General features: G+C 44.1%; 1 protein-coding gene across 3 annotated transcripts; it reads right to left on the bottom strand.

The window, feature by feature from the left end:
- Positions 1–2185: 2185 nt before the first annotated feature.
- Positions 2186–21830, bottom strand: siah1 (siah E3 ubiquitin protein ligase 1). 3 transcript variants are annotated; one of them, XM_062390481.1, is made up of 5 exons: positions 21648–21830; positions 8605–8661; positions 4283–4464; positions 3897–4193; positions 2186–3377 (listed from the first exon to the last, which is right to left on the bottom strand). In XM_062390481.1, exons 2-5 carry the CDS (start codon positions 8612–8614, stop codon positions 3006–3008), a joined length of 861 nt encoding a protein of 286 aa, XP_062246465.1. In that variant the 5' UTR covers positions 8615–8661; positions 21648–21830; the 3' UTR covers positions 2186–3005. The 3 variants fall into 3 exon arrangements, with proteins under 3 accessions (XP_062246465.1, XP_062246467.1, XP_062246464.1); XM_062390483.1 differs by lacking the exon at positions 21648–21830 and adding an exon at positions 12231–12521; XM_062390480.1 differs by lacking the exon at positions 21648–21830 and adding an exon at positions 11828–12207.
- Positions 21831–22803: the final 973 nt, after the last annotated feature.

Genomic DNA, 22803 nt, shown 5'->3' on the forward strand with positions numbered 1-22803 from the left:
ACCCCAGTATTAGAACTCCCTTTGTAGCACCCCCCTCCCCCCCGACCACACACTCTGCTGACTGGAGGACCTGAACCTCCACATAATTACCCAGAGTTCCGCTGGGCACCCTGGCAGCTTGCCCACTGCCACCAGGGTGTGGACCCACGTGACCACATGAGGGCAGGAAAGAGGGTCGACCCCACGTGTCTGGATTTGTCTTTAAACTCAATTCAGTTTCTAAGTGACTCCGTCTGCTTCTTCATTTATAAATAAATTAGCATCGTGGATGTGAAACCTGAGGTTGAAGGGTTTAGGTTGAGTGGAGCCCGGGAGGATCATGAGTTTATTATGGGTGTGTGTGGTTTATATTTCACTCTATGAAAAAGAAAGAAGTTGAACGTGCAGATCTTTGGAACTTACAAGACAAACACCAGGGGGCGATCAAGACTTGGCTTGTCTTTTAGGGAGCTGTCAAGTCGTCCATCTTTAAATACCGACGACGGTAGAAAGTGAGAGAGTCCGTTATCGTACAATTGTTTACACTTTCATTTTGTACAGATTTAATAAATAGTGATAAGAAAAGAGCTGTTGGCCCCTGTTTCCTGTTCAAAATATCAGATTCTTTACTTTTGTTGAATAACTCTTATTTAATACACAAGTATCGATTCACAAAATAAAGAGAATCCAGTTCCTAACCTCCCTGAAAAACCTGTCAGACGTGTGACCGACAGAAACTGGTCCCAGGTTCAGGTTCCTCTGTGTTTCCCTGTTGTTCAGTGAATAACTTGTGATCCGTGGATGAACTGATAACAGGAAGACAAACAGAACAAGAGTTTGTGAACGATATCTCACTGCAGCACCTGGAGGGCATTCCTCTAAAGTTGGTTCAGATGTTCACTTGGACTCAAGGATGAACTGATTCAATTTCAGTGGTCAAAGTTCAAGGGGATCTCACGAGGCTGGAAAAACAAAGAATGCATCCTGAGGCTGGGCTGGTTGCTGGGGCCGACAACCACAGTGTGGAATTACAGTTGTTGACATCGAGGAATCACCGGCGCCAAAAATCCACCAGTCGGGTTCTAACAACCAGACGCTGCTCAATGCTGGATTCCAAAAACAGAGACTCAGGGTCCGAGTCGCACAATAACACAAGAAAAGACACCCGGTATGAAAAAGATAGATTTATTTAATGACAAATTAAAACAGAAATAAAGTCAAGGAGTTGAGGGAGAGCAGCAACATGACAGACTCCACGTGGAGAGAAAGGGAGAGATGATTGGCTTGACCTCCCTCCCTCCTCACAGACAAAAAGAAAAGGAAGAGACTTACCACACAAACAAGAAGGGACAGAGACAAATAGATGAGGGGGGGGGGGAACAATCCACTTGTAAGAGGGGAAAGAAAAACACAAACCTTCAGAAGAACGACACAACTTGCTTTTTAACTACAAACACTGAAGTTTAGCCACAAGTTTTACAACTGCCTTTTAACTGTGTTTTTAAAAGTCATTACAAAAATGATAATTATGATAATCTCCATTTAATAATAACAATAGCAACATTGTAACGGTAGAAACTGTCCCTCGTTCCTGGTTGGGTGATCAGTCAGTCAGTGGTTGAGGCCGACGCCGGCGAAGGAGCGAGAAGAAGAGGAAGAGGAGGAGGAGGAGGAAGGTGAAATGAAAGAAGAGTCTCGGAAGAGGAAAGAGAGAAAGTGAGCAGGCTTCCTGCCAAATGTCCGGCTCGCACACACACAGACTCACAAAGACACACATCAGGCGTTCTTCTCTCCTCTCATACAAAAAAAACTGAACTAAAATAATTAAAAGAAACAGACTTAAGAATAAACCCGAAAAAAAAAAAACTTTGAATCAACTGAAATGCAGTGTTTCTTCTTCTCCTCGCTGTGAAAAACTAAAACAAAAAAAAACGTCCTCTCCTTCTCAGACACACACTCTGTTCGCTGTTACACCTGTACACACACACACCAACACACACGGCCTGTTACACAGAGACTTTAATGTGTGTGAGTGTCAGGACTCCACTGATGCGTCCTGTGAAAATAAAGATTCAAGAACAAACCCAGGGCTGACGTCATGAATCCTACAGTACGAGAGCAGACTAACAACTAGGACGACGGTCCAATGCACAGCCGTGAGCCTGTGTGTGTGTCTGTGGTGTGTCTGGGGGGGGGGGGGGGGGGGGGGGGGGGGACCTTTGATGCGGATCATCAAAGGACAGAACCGTGTGGGAGCTGCAGTGGTCCAGGCCTGTGGCTGACGATTCCAGTCGCAGCATCAGTGTCACAGGTGGACATCAGAATCCAAACGGTGGACTCTGGGGTCCAGCACAAGCCAGAGCCGTGGTTCCGGTCCTACTTAGTTTAACGGTAACCAGGACGGGGGGGGGGGGGGAGTACTAACAGAAAGAAGCTAGACCGCTGGCGAGCTGCCTAGCCCTGACCGGGAGTCCACGTTGAAGCTATAGTTCGAGGCGACCCCGGTGCGGCCGCCACAGAGCTGCTCAGCGGCGAGCGGCCTCCGGCGTCCTGCAGCTGCAGCGTGTGAAATGTGTGAGGATGAGGAGAAAGAGAGCGACACTGGGAGTGAGTTCCCACCACTCATGGTTCAGAGGAATGAGAAGGTTGACGAGTTTGACAGCTTCTCAGTTTGTGTCTGTGTGTATGACCGAGAGGACGAGACAGCGTGTGCGTGCACGAGTCCCACATACAAGTTTGTGTGTGTGTGTGTGTCAAAGTCTATAACCATCATTGCAGTTATGTCCTTGTGTTTATTATTCCTCCACTCATTCATCCACTCATTCATCCACTCATCCACTCATCCATCCATCCATCCCACCCACCCCCTGTGCCTCCACGGCTGCCCGATCTGACAGTCCAGTTCCACGTCTCTAGGGGTGGGGCAGAGGGGGCGGGGCGCTGTGAGGTCACAACTTATTTGACCCCCGAAAAAATGCCCCCTGACAATCTGTAACTGTTTGACCCTCTGCTCTTCAAAAAGGTTCTTAGCACATGGAGATGGTGACGTTGATGCCCAGGTTGCCGTTCTCAGCGAACAGCTGCGCGATGGACGTGTCGAACACCAGGCAGTCGCTGTTCATGATGGCCGTGGCGATGCCCTCGTGGATGGAGCGCGGCGTGGCCTCCCAGGTCAGGCGGCGCCGGTGCCCGTTGAGCTCCAGCCGGTAGGCGAAGTTCTCCGCCTGCTTGCGAGTTCCGATGAGCTGCACGATGGCGAAGAACTGCTGGTGGCCGTCGTACTTCTCCTGCTTCTCCAGCACCAGCATGAAGTGGAAGCCGAAGCACGACTGCATCATCACCCAGTCCACCGCGCCGGGGAGGTTGATGTCCGTGGCCAGGAACACAATGTCCTCCCCCTGCACAGACACACACACACAAGATGAACTGGTTAACAAAGCTACACAATCATTAGAAATCTCTGAACCTCTAAACTTTTAGAGCCACTAAAACCCAAGCACTGCTAACTTGTTTAAGTGAAGTAAACAAGTCAGGGGCGGTGTGGCCTAGTGGTTAGAGTGGTGGCTCTCCAACAAGAAGGTTGCTGGTTCAAACCCCACTCTCTCCCATCTGCATGCCGAAGTGTCCTTGTCAAGATACTGAACCCCTAAATGTCCCCTCATAAATTTTGAGTGCACTAATTCTAAGTCGCTTTGGACAAAAGCGTCAGCCAAATGACATGTGATGTTTTTATCTGTTTGTTTATCTGTTTGTTTGTCAACAAGATTACGGAACAAATACTCCACTGTACATCTCAGTGAGGTTTATATGATCAGTTATTAAATGAAGGTATGAAAATCAGGCAGAAATGAGCAGAGATCAGATCCTGCAGAAAGGGGTGGAGTCTACTTGGTGAAGGTAGTGAAGGAGAAAATGACCTGCAGTGTGGTGATGGACTTGTGCTGGTGCATCAGGTGAGGCATGACGGCGTCCAGGGAGCCCTGCCACTTGCAGGAGGCGCCGGGGCAGGGGCAGGAGTACGGCCGGAACTCGCACAGCTCCTCGTGCTCCGTCTTGTCGGTGTGGGGCAGGGTGACCTCGCAGCCCGACGAGGCGTACTTGCAGGGGAAGAGGACCGAGTTGGCCACCTTCTCCATGGCCAGGTTCCTGATGGAGCCCAGGGGACCTCGGCAGGTGGGGCAGCAGGTGAGCTTGGGCCGGCAGTTGGAACATACCTGGAAACGGAACACGCATTTGAGACGGAGATTTAGAGACAGGTGATCGTCTCTGCTGGTCTCTGAGAGTTCAGCTGGACTGTACGTACCAGGTGCCCGGACTGACACTGCAGGATGGGGGGGAGGACATAGTCGAAGCAGACGGGGCACTCGAACAGACTGGCCAGGTCACTGTTGGAGGCTGTGGTGCCCGACAGGGTGGGCACGCGCTGGGAGGGGGGGCACTTGGAGGTTCCTGTGGGCAGCGCGGTGGCAGTCTGGCGACTCATTTCTGGTGAGGAGAGAGAGAGAGGGAGTGAGAGAGAGAGAGAGAGAGAGAGTGAGAGAGAGAATTCTTCAGTGGAGCAAAAACCTTCACCTGCTCATTGAAGATGTGAACATGATATCTGGAACATCTCGTCACACACATGCAAACAGTGGCTCAGAGCAGCCGCCTCCACACGTCTACCTTCCTACCGGCACTTTGGATTCTGAGATGAAGTATTTACATGAATATGGATTCAGACATTTAAATGTAGATTTCCTTTCATAACTTTGTTTTTGAGAGAAAACACCTTTGTATTGAATACAGGTGCGTGAGTGTGTAGCTGTTTGTTATCATGCTGTGCAGTTGCTGTGCTAACATGTTTGTGGTTATGTGTGTGTTATGTCTGTGGAGCAGAGGGTAGCGAGGAGGCTGGTGAGGGCTGGAGAATAAGGCATGTGTTGAGGAAGAGGAGCGGGGGGGAGGGGAGTTAGGAGGAAAGTAAAGAATCCCCACTTCTGTTATGTTTTAATAAAGCTTCAGATTGAAAAGGCAGTGACCAAACGCAGAGGAGGGCGAGGAGATTTTAAAATCAGGAAGGTGAGGAGGATGTTTCTGGGGTCAGAAGTAGAGGAGATTGGGTGGGATGACTGTGCGTGCCGGTGACCCCGCCTACTCTGCTACCCGGCATCCTTTTTTTAAAGCCCTGCCCAAAAACAGAGGCAGCTCAGGGTGACGCAGAGGAGGGAGAGAGAGACAGGGGAGGAGGGGGGAGGGAGGGAGGGGTGTGTGGGAGGCGATGACAGCAGAGGAGAATCAAGTGGTGAGATAGTGAAGCAATGTGGAGACAGACAGGACATCAGCTGTGTTGCCCCTTCTCAGCTAACAGCTAATTTAACCATTTAGAAGGAGACGCATCATATGAACATATTCAGGTTTATAATCTTCATCTGTGTCATCACTTGAAAAGGTTCAGAAAACACATGACTTCCCTCAAACTCTTCATTTCTGCAGCTCCTCTTTTCTACCTCAGTCTGGAACACGTGGATTTAGCTCCTGTCTCTTTAAGGCCCCTGGTTTTGTAAGCAGGTATATGCTTGGTGTGCATTATGTCATGTGACATCACAATGGTGCAGATTTTTTATTTACAAATTCTCTGGCGTTTCTGTTGACTTCAGAACATGGTGAGTGTTAGTCAGCGGATCGTGTCGGAGCTGCTACCAGGCGGACCAATCACAGCTCTTGCGGTTTTCGTCGCCTTGACGTGTAGTTACGTTTTTGTGGAGGTGCACGCCGGGTACGGTGTAGGGGTCTGCGTAGGGCACACGTCTAAGCCTAGGCTGCGGGCGTAGCTTCAACGCAGAAGCATGACTTGGCCCCAAGTGTAGCGTGGCAGCTAGCAGCATGACCAGCAGGCTGCAGAGCTACACACTGGATCTATTGAGAGACATTACAGTCAAGCAGACGCAGGGACAGTTAAACACATCTGCTGTGGTGAAGACACTGTCTTAGCAGCTATATATAGAGCTTCTTAGCCCGGCTAGCATGTTAGCACAGAGGGACCAAATTAGCTCAGAACATTCTGCTAGACCAAGGCCAGGGTCACAGTCAGCTAGCATGCAACAGAGATATCTGACATGAGAGTATCTTCAAACAGCTGTCACCAGTTTGGCTAATCCAGCTTGAAGACAATGCTGTGATTGTGATCAGAGGGGAAGTCCTTTCCTGGGGTTGTGTAGCTTCCTTTAATACGTGTGTATAAATCTTGTGTAAATTTAAGTTCCTGAAATCCATATAAAATATAATATATAAATACCTTGCCTGGGACAAATTAAAACGATTGCTTGAGACGATTGGTTTTCATCTTCATAGTTTTTCTACAGGGCTAATATCTATATCTAGCTTGGTTTAAATGAACCATAATCTAATCTATTTAAGACTCATGAAGTATGTTCATATTTAAACTCTGTTGCTTAAGAAAGCCTTGATGTGTTTAAGACATCATTTTATCCCGACAGAGGCCATATGCTGCTGCGTGTGTGTGTGTGTGTGTGTGTGTGTGTGTGTGTGTGTGTGTGTGTGAGTTTGTGTGAGGCTGATTGTTACCACAGAAACAAAGTGCAGAGTCATCTCATGACATGTGTGGATGACAAGTGCCAATGGAAGTCAGAGAGAAAGTCTCGGCTCATATTTGATTAATAGAACAAGATGAAGTCTGACAGCAGAAAACAAACTCCCCTGAAATGGATCAACCCTGGACCTCAACCAGGAGGCCATGAGAGGGGGCGGCCATTATGGTCTTAGAGCCGAGAGCAGAGGTGCCAGACCAGATCCCAGAAACACTGGATTAAAATGTATTGTTTTAATTCAACAGTGAGGATGTCATCCGTTTAGGAACAACGATATACAGTCAAACTTATTATGGGATTTCTGGCAGGGCATCCACACTCACTGCTTTTCACTGGTGCACAGAAATCTTTGAAAAAGCCAGCTCAGTTGTGACTGATGTGATTAAAACATTGCTTCTGATTGGCGGAGCTACACACAGGCTCTTGGAATTTGGGGAGCATAAATGTTGCCAGCATGGCAGCACAGACGACGAGCACACTTTGTCAAAAGCATTGTTCGCTGTATGAAAGACATTCATAATGTTCTTTAGCTGATGTCACCCTGAACATGGAACATTACCCCCTCTCTTTGTGCATCTAAAACCTTTTCTAGTCAGTTTTTACAGGACTATGTCATTAAAGTGTGCGTTTTATTTTTTACATTGATTCCTGTCTGTTTTGTGTCCCTGACAGATTGTATCTCAATGGGATCTTCCTGGTTGAATAACGGATTAATAAATCAAATAAATAAATGATTTAAACTTTACTTCTAACAATACCCTGCCCTTCTGCCTTCTAAGAACCGTCAGAACAGACAGTTGGCAGCACATGAGGGTAGAACAAGTAGCCACATGCTCAGCTAAAAAGAGAGTGTGGGGATAAACATAGCATCACTTGTTAAGCTGGCACATGGGGGGGCAAAAAAAAATGACACTGCCATGATAAAGGCTGCGTGCAGATAAGCAGGGCTCCACACTCTTGCTGTGAGCAGCAGGGTTACAGCTCGTACAGTGTGAATTTACAGTTTACACGGCTCCTGTGATTTGCTTCTTACAGTGTGGACACCTGGCTGCTCATTAGGGATGAGATCATTTATACAAAAATTATACATCCAAGAAAAAGTTACCAAAAAAAACGTGTAAAAGACATTTTAAGTGTGCAGGATTGATACGAGCAAGTTGTTATAATTGAGGTTACTCCTTGAACCATTAGGGTTGTTTCAACTCAACAGAAGTTGGGTTAAAATCCAGAGGCAGATGCTGCAGCTTGTGCAGAAGAGGAAGAGACATGATGCAAAGTTACAGTGTGAGGGGAGAGAGGCAGACGCAGGCAGGTTTTCTAAAAACAACATCAAGTTACTTATTGTAGTCTGGCCTCCGTTGCAATGATGCCCAGCTCAGAGGACTGTGCATAAGGCAGGATACTGTAATAAATGTGCGAGTGGTCAGAGTCATAACTAAGTCGAATCCGAGTCCACATATCTTTTAAATCTGTGGGACGCACATTGTTAGGACATAATTTTCTCTGATGACCACTGCGGATAAAAGCCCATAAACTAACTATTCCCCCTCATTCCTCATGTTGCTGATGAGGTCACTACAGATTCCTATGCATGGCACTTTGTAGAGAGCGAGGAGGGGGGAGTGAATATCGAACTGAATGCATAGCAACATATACTTCCTGTTTTTGAAACACTTTCATCTGTTAATATAAATTAAGACCAGTATCCAAAGAAAAAAAACAAAAACTCTCCTGGGGGAAAATCAGAAACTGGGCGAACGATACTTTGATCACACAGTATATCTAGGCTCTGAAAAAGGAAGTGAAAACAAGGTAGAGAGTAATGAGCACACACTGCTCTGTCTGAAGAAGGTGGAGGGAAGGATGACGGCAGAGAGAAGAGAAGACAGGCCCAGAAAGAGAACATGCTGCCCGACCAGTAAACAACTCAACTGACAATATGACAATGAGGAGATCAGGACACAGACGTGAGCCGGGCTCCAGAGGAACATTTGATGACACAGATGTAAAGTGAGGGGAGAACAACACCAACACTAACCTTCGTCCATAAGATTTCCAAGTAAGGCTTTCGTCTTCTCTTGAAATGTGGGGACCTCTGAAACACAAAAAAAGGCAAACAAACATGACTTGGAGAAACAAAGCTAGAACATATTGTCTGGGATTTCCAGAATAAGGATGGAGGAACAGACAGGAAATGAAAAACACATATCTATCTTCCCTGGCCTGACCGAGGGCCTGGTTCTGGACCAGCTTATATCTGTTCATATATGAAGCGGATCAGATTTGAAACATAAGTGTGTAATATTTATGGCGGCCATCTTCAATAAAAATGCACCGTCTGTCATGTACATTTCCACGGACTGAACCATGTTCATTCAAGGCATTTAAGCCACTTACTGTGCTGCTAATGCAAAGGGGGCATTTGCGTGAGACTTTTACAATCATCGATTCCCACTGTACGGTCTGTTGGCTCCACACCATTTTCCCAGCACAGTTAATTCATGTTCCATTAAGCAGTTCACTGAACTCTCAGCAAAACACTTTTGATAAGTTTTCACAGGACTCTCATATGAAGTCAAGGAAACTGAGGCTGTGATAATAGATTTTGCTCAGATACAGTATGGGTGGGTGTGGGTCAGGAGGTATGGCGGGTCGTTTCATTACCAAACGTTTGGTGTTTTGACCCCCGGCTCCATCATCGTGCATTTCCAAGTGTCCTTGGGACAAACCCCAAAATGAACCTAGATTTAAAAGCGCTGTATGAATGAGATTGTGAAAGGGGGAATGTGACCAGGACTGTGAAAGCGCTTTGAGTGGCCGTTACTATCAGTAAAGAGCTGTACATGTGAAGTCCACCAATCAGAGTACGTCCATTGACCACACAACTGCCACTAGCTCCATAAGAGCTCAGTCTGACCTTGATGAATTGCATATCTGTCATTGATGCTGAAAGTTGAAACAGCAATGTAGTGTGATGTGGATTCAGGTCTTAATGCAAGATTTAGCTAAACTCACTTTAGCTTAAAAAAGAAGCAACTGTGCCTCTAAAGCCATAAATTGCAACTACGGGACATTTACAGTGATAATTATCCATATCCTGATATCTTTTCTTTTTATCACAATAACATTTGTCATTAAACCTCACTAGCAAGAATTGTCTATAAGCAGTGTGTGCTTAGATATCTTCATTGTCATATAGTTGAGAAATTAAAGGGCTATCATAGCATTCATTTAAAAAAAAAAAGGGCTATGACATTCTTCAGTAATTATGATTCAAGAATCAACAATGGGAACGTTTATATGAACACAAATCATACGACTGAAACGATAAATCAGGTGGAGCCGATGCAACCATCACACTTATTACATGAATGCAACTGTGCTCACAGGAGGAGCAAGTTAACAGCATATTAGTTGAGGAACTTTAAAATCATTCTTCAAGCGAGTTTCTTAATCCAACATGAGCTGAATGGGTCACCGACAATAAACTGCTCTCCAACACATACCAAAGATTTTACCTCCGTCAACAATATTGTATGGATTCAACGCTCTATAAGCAGAAGATTTACAGTGACAACAACAGGGATGTTACAGAACAAAACCTTCACAGCACGAGTTTGTCGGGATCTGTTAATAATAAATTGGACATGTGCAAGCTGGATATAAGAGGCAGATATGTGATATGATGAGCGACTGCTGGTTGAACACTGAGACAGAATAAGCTCAAGAGAAGTTGAGCTCAGTGTGACACATGTGTGAAGAAGAAAGTAACGAAGAAGGAAGGAACCAGCTGGGTTGATTTCTGGTGCAGGAGGATAAACTGGTTTGATTTTATCTGAACTGGTAGAACCAACATTTGGTCAATAACATAAATTAGCATACAGCCTGTGCAACACTAACCTCAAATTGTATTAAATTAGCAATACGCCCTATTACAGTGGGATTAATCAATATCATGTTGTTTGTAGGTGGACTAATGAAGCCACTAGTTGAGCAGTAGCTATCTTGTTAATTAATTAAACGCCAACCTGTTATACTTCAGGCACGGTGACTTTGTGTAGTCTTCTCCAAAACAGCAATAGTCGCCACTAAGAGAAATACAACAACATCACTGGATGACGGCAAAGAAGATGAAACACAAACCAAACTATTTTGGCACCAGCTCATTTCCTTCAGCTTTGGGCCTTCTTCAACTTGACAAACTGGTGGCAGAGGGTTTTCCATAGTCTCCTTCAGAATGCCTCATCTTTACCAACAGTCACTCTCAATCTCCCTCCAGGAGCCATCTGGGAGTCGCTGTGCTCCCTCATTAGTGACGGGGTCATAAAGCTAGCATTAGAAACAGACCTGAGGTTCTAGCCAGACTCCAGCCATGCGGTGAGCGCCAAGTAAAGAGGTTGGGAGGTGCAGAACCAGCTGAAATGACAGTGTGCCAGTGGAAATTACGTAATCTCTGGTGCAGGCTGCTGGTCGCAAGTACAGGAACACCGAGCATAAAGCAAGCTTCAATCAATGTCCGCTGAGTCAAGGGCAACATCTAGAAGATAAATTCTATGTACACGTCTGGACTATCTATACAGATACAGAAAGATGCAGGAGATAGATGGAGAGCATGAGTGGAGGGGAAGGCAGAGAACAAGCTGAGCTTCAAAACAAACAAGAGAGAACCATTCTTTGTTCTCAACTCATTGCCCACTCACATACACACTGTACAGTGTTAGACACAATGCTAGATATAATTCACAATGCACGCAGGCAGGGCTTGTTTAAAGCGTCCTCTGTACTCAAATTATTCAGCATAAATTTTGTCTCAAAATAAAGTGTTCACTTTTTCTCAACAAGCTCCCTGTAAAAAAAAGAAACTGACAAATTATCGACTTGCTTCAAACACAGCTGAGATCCACTGAGGAAAGGAATTTATGACATTTTACAACACCAGCTAGGCAGCTAGGCCAGTTGCAGTTACAAAAACACAAAGCTGATGAGGGGAAAAAAAAAAGGTATAAATGTTTCCACGATGAAGTGCATTATCTTTTAAAAGCTCCTTCACCTTTAGTCCCGTGCACGCTCCTTGTGGCTATGCATGAGAAGAGGAGTCGGAACAAGGAGTTCCAGGGTGGAGCTTGCTGTGCTACGCTAGCTGGCTTCACATTCACTCGGACCTGAGACGTGGGGGTAGAGCGTTCACGCAGCCCCTCAGTGCCATATTTCTCCAGCCTCTCCATGGAAACCACACACTGTTGCCGCTGCCCTTAACATACCACAAAAAGGAGGATCATATTTCTTCCTCCTGGTCCCCCAGTTAGGAGGGGTGAGAACACGAGGGTCCAGGGCGAGCTGTAATGAAAGAATGAGTGCTGTGTCCAGACTGGGCCAGATGGGGATGCTTAATCGTAGGAAAAATAAATGCCCACAAGGGGATCGAACAAGAGAAAGACACCGGAGTGCTAATGCCTTTATCATTGGAATCTCAAAAACCACAAAAAGTCAAATCCCAAAGTCCCTCAGTCACCGTAACAGCTTAGAAACAGCCGCTGACATCATGTGGGTGAAGCAGTCATCCGTCAGAGCTGCCAAACTACAAGAGGAGGACCAGGCAGGTTGCTAGATGCTTATGCTTCAGCATGAAGAAACAGAGAAGGTCACTAATTTGGTTTCTCTTACACTGAAAGGCTTGCATTAGTCCGAGAGCAGTCTGTCAGTGTGTGTGGTCAACCCGCCACTCCCCGGCAGCTCCCGGCCACTGGGACCTGAAGGCAACATGAGATATTTTACACAAGGCACGTTTGATTTCCCTCAAAGCTGCATGATTCAGTTCCACCTTTGTTTCTCCTGCTGCCAAATATTCAGGAAGTGTAGAGCTTGGAGCGATGCAGCTTTTCACAGACATATCCTCTTCCAAGACCATTTCCCAAAATTGAAGTTTTGCAGCAAAAAAAAAGAAAAAGAGAAAAATTCCAATCACAAAATAATTATTAGTATTAAAAAACAAATATTTTGTCGTGTAGAAGAAATGCTAGGAAAAAAACCCTCCCTTTACTGATTAGAACACAAAGCCCTGTTTCCTGCTGGAAGCACAGAGCAGCTCGCAAGAGGGGGGAAAGAAGGGAAAGTCCCGGACAAAGTCTCTCTCTCCCGCTGACTTTTCCCTCCTCTGTGCTCTCTTATTCAAGCCATGTTCTCTCTGGAGTGTGCTAGGTGTCACTGCGGCTGGGTGTGTTCGTGCAGGACAGAGGAGCTAAGCCGGCATCCAATGTCAGTCCAAACAGAGCATGCTCACTCACACCCTGCCCCTCTCGGCGGCAGCCTACCCAAACACACAACCTCTTCTTCTGTGCAACACGTCATTTCTCTTCCACACAGATTTAACTCGACTACAAATTTTCTTCACCCCCCCCCCCCCCCGCCCAACTTAACTTCCTGTCTGCGTCCCTCCATTTTCCTTTTTTTTCCTACGTGCACACTTCCTTACATGCATTCCCTTCTCTACCCTGCATATTTTTTCCTGGATGGACGGCCTCTCTCCAACTCTCTCCCCCACTTGTGTTTCTTTCTCTCTGCCCCCTCCCTCGGCCTGGCTCTGTGGCTGTGCGAGTCTCAGATTTCACTCTTGTCTGGCTGCAGGCAGCAACACCACCAGCTGCCCTCGTTGACACCATACCTTACTCATTGCATTTTCTTTCCATTCCATCGACTTCCTCTCACACCATTTGCCTCAGCGTAATAGGTGTCTATATGCTGTATATATCACATTTAGTGACCTCACAACATGTCATTTATTTAAACTTCATTGGAAGTGTACTATATGTTAGTAGAGAGGTTCAGACCCCAGCATAGGAAATGCCTCCGATACTGCAACATACAGGACTTCAGTTTCTAGAAGTTGCACTATTGTTGCCAATTACAACAGCTTTTTAAAGAGGAAGCAAACGTGTCAATTTTGTAGTTTGAGATTTATTTATTTAAGTCCTTTCAGTTATAACTGTCAAACTAGATCATAACAATGAGTCCTATGCTACTCACTCTTTGTGCATTTGTTTTTCAAAGCCATGCAACAATAGTACAATAATCACTTCCATACAGGGTAAGAAGCAAACAGCTGGTAAAACATGTGTTTTAAATGCACTGGTGGTTACTGGTGGGCATCAGCAAATACAGAAAAGGTCCAGGTATTAGAATCAGTAGGGGAAATATGGGATTGGAACATCTCTATATCTCACTACTGATCTACAGGTACTTTGCAGATGAAAAACAATGTGATGTATTTCTGAGATCAGGGGACTCCATCCCTCAGGATTCAGTCATCACGGATATATAAAGTGTTCACTTCTCGTTTGTTTCTTTCTCTGACAAAAGCTCTTTTTTTCCTGCACACACACACAAACTCTGGCTTCATTTCTAAAAACAAACAGAACTGAGCCAGCCAGGAAAAGAAGCCCCAGTGAAACCGAAATCTCTCTGAGAGCCAGAATCTGATTGTCAGCAGGAGAGGAAACCGATAGCGAGCTTAGTGAACACAGAACAATACGTTATCACTGGCCCTGTTCACACGGCGCACTAAAATGCATCTTTTGCAATTCAATGGCATATCGACAGAACACACGATTTAAACAGAGGTGTTTTTCCCCCTCAGGTGAGACACTCCTGGATTCTGGCTGTGAAAGCACATTTAGAGGCGTGGGGTTGAAAGAGACGACAGGAGGCGCGCGGCTGTATTCTCCTCACCGTCGTTACACTGCATCTGTTCACATTATCACCACACAATATAAACATAATGTAGTCAGAAATTCAACAGCAGAGAAAATATGTGCACAAAGAGAGCCCGCTGTGAGACAGCCAAACACACACAGAGCTATAAAACAACACAATTGACACTAGTCCAATGCCCCAAAGTGTGCTATTAAAGGGGCCGAGCAGCGGATACAACAATGAGCCATCTGGACCAGGCAGCGGTTGATCTCCAAAGACACCAACACTTCCACACCTAAAGCCAGGGGTTTACAAAGGGGAGAAAGACGGACAGAAGATTTAAATTGGCGATACAGATGTCTAAATTTTGCAAAGCCATAAACCGGCTCTGAATTAAAATACCAGTGAGTTGGAGATGTGAAAAATCGCATCTTGGCACAGAGCTTCTAAAATATGCTTGAGCTGAATTGTACACAAATCTAAATTTCCATATGAAACACATCTTGCTCTTGTTTTCTTTTACAGTCTGTGATCTACCTTTCTGATGTGAGTCACTGAGACGAGGCCGAAATAAAAGGCAAAGAAGAAATATATAAATAAGTTCTTCACAGCTACTTGTCCAAAACCACTTGATAACAAGGCTCTGCTCAGATCTAATCACCGCGTTTGTTGTGATTTCACTCGTCTCCACTGGTTCACTGTTGCTCAGTTTATCCTGTTGCTAATTGTGAGCTAAATTTAAAACAAAGACATTTAAGTTCACCCACTTGTCCCCACTGTTGATGCAGAATGGCCCCGGTGTTATACTGGGCCATGGGTGCATGCAAAGTCCATTTAAAAGCTTTGACCAGCAGATTACTGTACTGTTCCCAGAAACAACTGTGTCTACAGCTTGTAAAAATCAGCAATAAATAGATTACACTAGACTGAGGTTCCCATTAAAGTTACAAGAGTCTAAAGGAAGTTTGAGAGGAACTGGCTCAAGAAAATGCTAATTAAATGTCTAGAAGTCAGTTGGGATAAACAGCTGGTGGCACTAGTTTTCCAGTCAACTTTTGCAAAGGGAGTAGATGGAGGAAGATGATACATTTAAAAGAGCATCAGTCAAATCTCAAATAGTAGAACATGTGTTGGTCCACTTAAATCTCCTGTTTATGTTTTTAGTCACTCGAGGGAAGCAGATTTTTTTGTGGACATTTCAGTCGCATGCTTCTACTGAAATTATTGATTACACACAAAATTTGTGTAATCCCCAAAAATGGTAGGTTGCATTGTGAAGCATGTGGCAAGTGGACGGAATGTGAAATGCAACCGCACATCCGACTAGACAAAAAAACAAAAAGGCATTGAGTAACACTATGTTTTATGCTTATTGTAAGAACCGTTGCAGCATCACTGTTAGAAGAAAAACAAATCAACATAATGTTCCAACCTCTTCACTGAGAGATGGGGCAAACTAATCAGTAGGCAATTCACTATTCATGAGGAGGTTCTCCCATTTGGCTCAGAGGTAGATAAGGTAACAGAGGAAACCACTCTTCACAACAGACAGAGGAAGCGAGTACATCAGCGAGTTGCAGGAGTTACCCACTGCTCGCTGACACAAACTGGACCCTGGTGAAGCAGATGAACAGTTTATTCACCGACTATCCCCTGTTGTCTAATGCATGATACATGTTTGCACCGACAGATGGATGAAGAGTTATACTATGACATTTAAGTACAGTATATAGCCAGATATTTGGAAGTAAAACATTTCACATTTAACCATAAACACTATGAAACATAACTATATTTAAAAAATGCAAATGCAGCTGCGTAAATAAGATGAAAGTAAAAGACTTAAGATCCTAACAGAGATCATCACAGTTTGCATTAAAACAAAGGACATTTAGTTGGCTACAAGAGCTGCAATATCATTGGGGATGAGTGAAGCCGGCTCAAAACACACAAAACCAACAAATCATGGACATCTCCTTCAGGGTAATGTTATAAATGCCCTCACTTTGGCAGTCGCCTCTTTTCCACAGCAGAAAAAAAAAAACAAGAGTGTAACAGGGCAGCTTAGCAGCTTGTTACCATGGAGAAGCCGCACAGAGCAGGGATATCATGGTGAGCAAAAAACTACACACAAACAAACACACACACAACTTGTGTCTTATGTTCATGCACAAACACACAGAGCGATAAAGCAAGCAGGGACTCCCTTTGGCATTAGTAAGAGATCTAGAATTACCTCACTGCTACACAGCCAGTGAGTCACTGTCTCTCCCACACATGCGCGTGCACACACACATGCACACAAACACACATGGCCAGCAGTCAGAACAGCTGTCGATCCTGAGCTGAGCTCTAGTCACTGAACGTGTGCTGCCGATGTTTCAACCAATCAGGTTGCAGTTTACTTCCCCGGCTGTGCAGACTCTTCTCCAGACTCTGGAGGAACCTTGTGAAACATTTCGGTATAAAGTATATATGATTGATTTAATGTGTGATATTTCAACTTCACTTTGTTAATCTTTGTGTTATTCTTCTAATGTGTGAGTCTACTGTATTTAATAGTGTGATGTGCAAGTTAAATTCCACTTGTGTGTCAACTTACTTTCCATGTGTATTTGACCTTAGACCTGCAAAACATGTATGACAAGGCTGAAGAAATTCACCCATGAAAAGGCGAAGGACAGAGGGACAAACCGTGAAAACAATGTCTAAGGCACACAGGCTTGGTTGTAGATGCCGGAGAGCTTACACACCACATCTCATCCTATCCTTAACAGATTAAATATCACAAGAAAGTACCAAGAGTCCAAAATATATACAAATACATCGATGTTTGATTTTATAAATGTCAAAATCAATGTAAATGTGTATATATATATATATATATAGGTCGACATAACAAACTGAGACACATCTTAAGACAAACTTTGCTACTTCAAACTGATAAAGATTTGTCACAAGCGAGTCCAGTGTGTTGTCATGTGACATGCTCAGGTTAACAGGTCGTTAAATGACGGCAGCAGGAGCAACACAAGCAGACAGACAGCTCAGATGGACCATCTGGAATTTAAATACAAAATGTGTAGATCAAGCGTATTGGATAGTAGGTAGGACGCGAGGCTGATCATTGCTATGTTATCAGAGCTCATCAGCAGAAAAAGATCTGGTGAATCATCGAGTGTGAGGCATCTTTTCAGATTCAAGTAGTGTCATCATGAACCATCTACTCAGCCTGAAGCACAGAGAATACAGACTGGAAAACTCTCTCTCTCTATATATATATATATATATATTTGTACATGTACCAGAGAATAGAGAGTATTCCATACGGCATGCTTTTCATTTCTGTCCAAGTTCGAAATTAAACAATGGTTTCAGGACAAACGTCAAAATATGCACTTAAATTTAATGTATATAAATAAAAAAGTACAATATGAAAAGTTATGCATATCCTTATACCAACTGCATACAAGAAAACAGTCCTGTGCTACATACTTTGAAGCTTATCCACTTAAATGATTTCTTAATAATTGGCCAACAGTGCAAAACCCCCTCCTACACTATGTTAATAGTCCTCAGTAAAGTCCAAGAATGGCGCAGAGACAGCAGGGGTCAAGGTCAGAGCTAATGACCCCTCAGGGTGATGTGGCAGGTGACCACGTGTTCCTCAACCATCAGTTCATATATGTGCTTAAATCATCCTAACTGCAGAGCTTGAATTATTAATGATACAGTAGAGCTGAGAACAAGAGAAGAACCCATCAGCCGGACCTACTGGACATCCGCTGCATGCAAACTGTTTCCTTTGAGCAAGGGAAACTCTAAATGCTGAAAAATGTGGGTCACAATTCAACACACTGCTAAACTGTTTAAATATCACTGTGAACAAAAAATACACTGAATTTACACTATGATTTAAAAAAGCAATGTTAATTTTGTGCATATACCTCAAGTGTAAGTCAACTACTAGGCTGATATTCATGTACGACTTATACCAGGATCTTCAGTTACAACCCCGATGCCAATAGCTGACTTAGTGCCACTGTAACTCAGCTACATTCGTTTTTCTTCCAATAGAACGAAAGTGTGAAGTGAGAAACCCTCCTTTATGTCATTTCATTTTTACCAACCACGAGGATTTCATGAGGATGAGTCTTTCCAATCCGTGACATAAATCCCCATCATCTGTCAACATCCATCCACATGTGAAAACCACCCCGGTGGCTACATTACTGTACGACTAAGCCTCTGTATAAGCTAAAAAAACCTGTGGGTCAGAGCAAGTTCATCTGTGCTGCTACATCACCAACAGTCAGGATCATATTCAAATTACAAGCAGCCAATAGTTTCACTCAGGATGACATGTGTGTTTTTGAACGTTTTACCTGATCTGCCGTCCTCTGAAGGACACAGAGGCATGTGAAGGCAGATTGATTGACACGTCCCTGACTCACCTGTTAGTCAAGCACGCTGGTCAACTTTAACCTTTATCACCCAGGCTCAACCGGAGCAGAGGTAAAGCCAGTCAGAATAATGGATGAGGCATGTGCAGCTGTGCAGGGCCCAAGAGAAAATGCTCCTTTAGGATTTTGTGATCAGCTGCTGGAAGAGTCCCATGTTAGTCTGAAAACCATTTCCCTGATTTATTCTCAGCATCACGTCTTGTAGTTGGCTCTGAGAGTGTGATGTCTGGATCCTGAAAAGACTTTAGTGCAGCTCCAATGCGGCAAAATTACACAATTAGTGTAATTACTCAAACACAATGATACTCATCGTCCAGGTGGTTGTCATTAGAAAAGGGCCAGAGTTTTTTTTTAATTCTCTTTATATCTTCTAATAAGCTTTGGGGCTCTGGTGTTATTCAGCATGTGGTTAAAAAAAAAAAAAGCCTCTCTCTACATTTAGCCATCACATAGCATATATACTGTTCCAACTTTTATTGTGGTTTAAACTCTACATACAGATCACGGGCTGACTTACTTTCAACCACAGCACAACAGTTCCAGCCTACTAACACTACATCTGAATGAGCCATGGGTAAGACTGTCCATCTAGTGACTGTTTAACCTGTGAGACCCATGGTGACACACAAACACCAAAGATATACAAAACAGGCAAATACTTTAGGTCATTTCTCCTCTACCAGCCTCCTACAGAAGCCAATCATTTTCTTTTCCAGCTACAACCAAAAGCAGGTCGTTTCTCCATCTCCACCTTAATCATAAACCAGTGGACATTTAAACTTTAAAGACATACTTAAGGTGTTTTGCGTTTACTTTTCCCGTATTTATTTATTTTCTCCCTACAGGCTAGGAGAATGACAAAATGATTAAGAAAGAGAGAAACACAATCAAATGAACAATTTGAGACCACAGTATCTGCAGTTCCCTCATACTGGTTTGCCAAGTGTGGCTAAGGTTAGCAGTGCTAACACCAGTAGACTTCTTTCCTCAGAGATTACCATGCACATGCCTCAGCTGAATGTGGTTAAGCGTCGCTCTGCTCAAGTCTACATACGACCTTATTTTCCTTTCCTGATCAAAATGCTGCCAAACCGCACTGGTTTACGAGATGTCATGTGTCCCACTTTCCACCTTGCTGGTTAACAACATCTGGGCATTAGCACGGGCAGAGTACATTCACTAATGAGAGCAAACGTAACACTGGACGCCTGCTTGGGCATTTCTTTACATTTCTTACAAAATGTGTCTTCTCATTTTGGAAAAACTAGCCCACGTCGCTTCAACAGCATGAAGCACATCAAGCTCTGTCCAATAATAACTTTGCTTTTGTTTTCATTTTTAAAACCAGTAGCGGATTTGTCTCAGATTAGTCATGAAAAAGAGAAACCTTCTGGTTGTCAATGAGGATGAAGACTGAGATGTGGACTTTAGAGTTTTATTCAAAATATCCCAAAAGAGATTTATGTTCTGCTGATGCAAGGGAACCAGAGATGTAAACTTAACTCAGACCCTCAGCTTGACTCCGGGGCTCCTGCGAGAAACTGCACAGATTCTCTACTACGCTTTTACCCAGTATTTCAAAAGTGTGTCAGACTCGTGAAATCACATTCACAAACCTGACACACATGATGTGATGTCAGGGAGTTGTGCTTGTGGAGAACTCAAAGTAAAAAGAGTCACTCTTTAAACAGCCACTTCTGCTCGTCCAACACAAAAACAGACCCACAACCATTTCCTAATGATAGTTCAATACATGTGACAGGCTCAAGTTGTGTTGAGCATGTGATCACCTTTCTGTCCATTCCTTCCATTGTATGTGTCTGTGTGAAGAATGAAAGCTTTAAGATGAAGGACACAGACGTATGCATTATTCTATATTCAAAACTAAAACTATTTTCATCTCTTCGTATAGATTGTGACACTAGAATCACTTGTTAGAACTCACTGTTTACTTATTCCATGAGTTTATCAGTACACCACTTTGATGAACCTCAGTTCCCGTCCATCCCACCTCAACAAGTGCAGAAACCTGGTCAGTTACAACAACAACAACAACCAATGTGCCTCGGCCCCTGGTCTGAGTGCACCTCCGTCACAAAGGGTCAAATCGGGCCGTCTTCAGCGTTGAGTTCCTGACAGCTCCTCTCCTGACACATCTACAGGTGTCCACGTGAACTGTCACGATCCGTCAGCGGCCACATACACACAGAGAATGAACGTGTAGTCAAACAGATCAGCAGCATCTGAAGGGAACAACAAGAGCTGGAGTCTGACGTCCACTCGTCCTCATGTCTCAGACACACACACACAGACACGGTGGGGTCTTCTCCAGCCACACTCCTTCCTCTGGGGGGGTAAACATTAGTCATCACCAAACCAGTTACCGCTGCTGCACATGACAAAGACCCGACTGGTTTCGGCTGGGAGCTGGACCAACCTGCTCCCGAAGCCCACCGGCCCCGTCCGGCTGACACAGACAGCGGCGTAGCCCACCTAGCTGCAACTGTTACACACACAGAGGCCTTGTCTGAGGCTAACAGCGGCTAGCCTGTTAGCTTTAGCGACTGTGCGAAACAAGCTAGCAAACAGATGCGTTAAAAGGGGGAGCTATTTCTCTCGTGCACAGCTCAACGCGCGTGTTTGCTCGACGTCGCCGCGAGTGCACCTCGCATGTACGCGTGCGTTTTTACAGACGTCATGACAACAAACCAGCTAGCGACACGGCTGAGCTAGCTCTTTTTTTTTTTCTCCTCCTCCTCCTCCTCCTCCTCCTGCTCCTGCCAAGCTCGGCTAGCTAACAGGCAACATTAGCATCGCGCTAACGAAGGAAGCTAATGCCTGCTGTTGTTTCCCCCCCTAACACACACACACTCTCACACATACACATGCGAAAATCCGGTGTTTCTGCCGCCGCGACACACCCGCTTACCTCGGACGAAATCTCCTTCAGCTCACTGCAGGGGAAGCGCCGGCTGTTTGGCGAGGAAACGTCCACACGAGCCGTGTTTATCGTCTTTCATTCGCTAGCTGGATCCTCTCGCGGCTCCTGATCTGAGACGAGACGCCAGGCGTTAAGTACCAGCCGCTCCGGAGCGCGCACAGTTGTTGAAGTTTGTCGCGGGGGCGCGCTCAGCACAAGCCCGAGGGCTGCACACATTTAATGTGAAGCGAGTGTTCCGGTGAATAAATATATATGCACACGAATCAGCGACTTACAGCTCATTACATGCTTTGATAGAATAATAATAATAATATTTTATTTTATTATTATATATTACTATTATTTTAATTTCAGATTCATAGGTTCATAATTGTAGGTCTATGTAAAATGACACAACTATTCCAAATACATATATATATGTAAGAATCAGTGACTTACAGTTCATTCCATGCTTTGATAAAATAATAATATTTTATTTTATTATTATATATTATTTAGTTTAATTTTAGATTCAAATGTCCACAATAGTATGTGTATATAAAATGACACAAATATTCCAAAAATAAATAAACATATAAAAATCACTGACTAACGACCCATTCCATACTTTAATATTATTTTATTTTACTATTAGTTTTATTTCAGATTCATTGTTCTATGTCCGTAGGTCTATATAAAATGACTCAAATATTCCAAATACAAATATATATGTAAGAATCAGTGACTTACAGTTCATTCCATTCTTTGATATAATAATATGTTATTTTTACATATTATTTAGTTTTATTTCAGATCCATAGGTTCATATTTGTATAAACTAAAATGACACTCAGTAAAGCTCCCAATAGTGCCCATATGAAACCTAGTTCAAATATATATATACATATATATATATATACATTACAGGTCATTTAACTGCTAATTAGCATCCATTAGGGAGCAATTCTAGGGGGGTGCAGCATCTTGCCCAAGGACACTAAGGCATGGGTGGGGATTCGATCTGCCAACATTCTGGTTGGAGGACAACTGCTCTACCCCGTCAGCCACAACCACCAACACAAGTTCACCATTTACACTAATCTGGCACATAAATATCATCACCCTTAAAATCCTGATTTTCAAATCAAGATCCACAATGTTGCTT

The sequence above is a fragment of the Platichthys flesus genome, chromosome 6 (assembly GCF_949316205.1).
Source record: "Platichthys flesus chromosome 6, fPlaFle2.1, whole genome shotgun sequence".
Lineage (NCBI taxonomy): Eukaryota > Metazoa > Chordata > Actinopteri > Pleuronectiformes > Pleuronectidae > Platichthys > Platichthys flesus.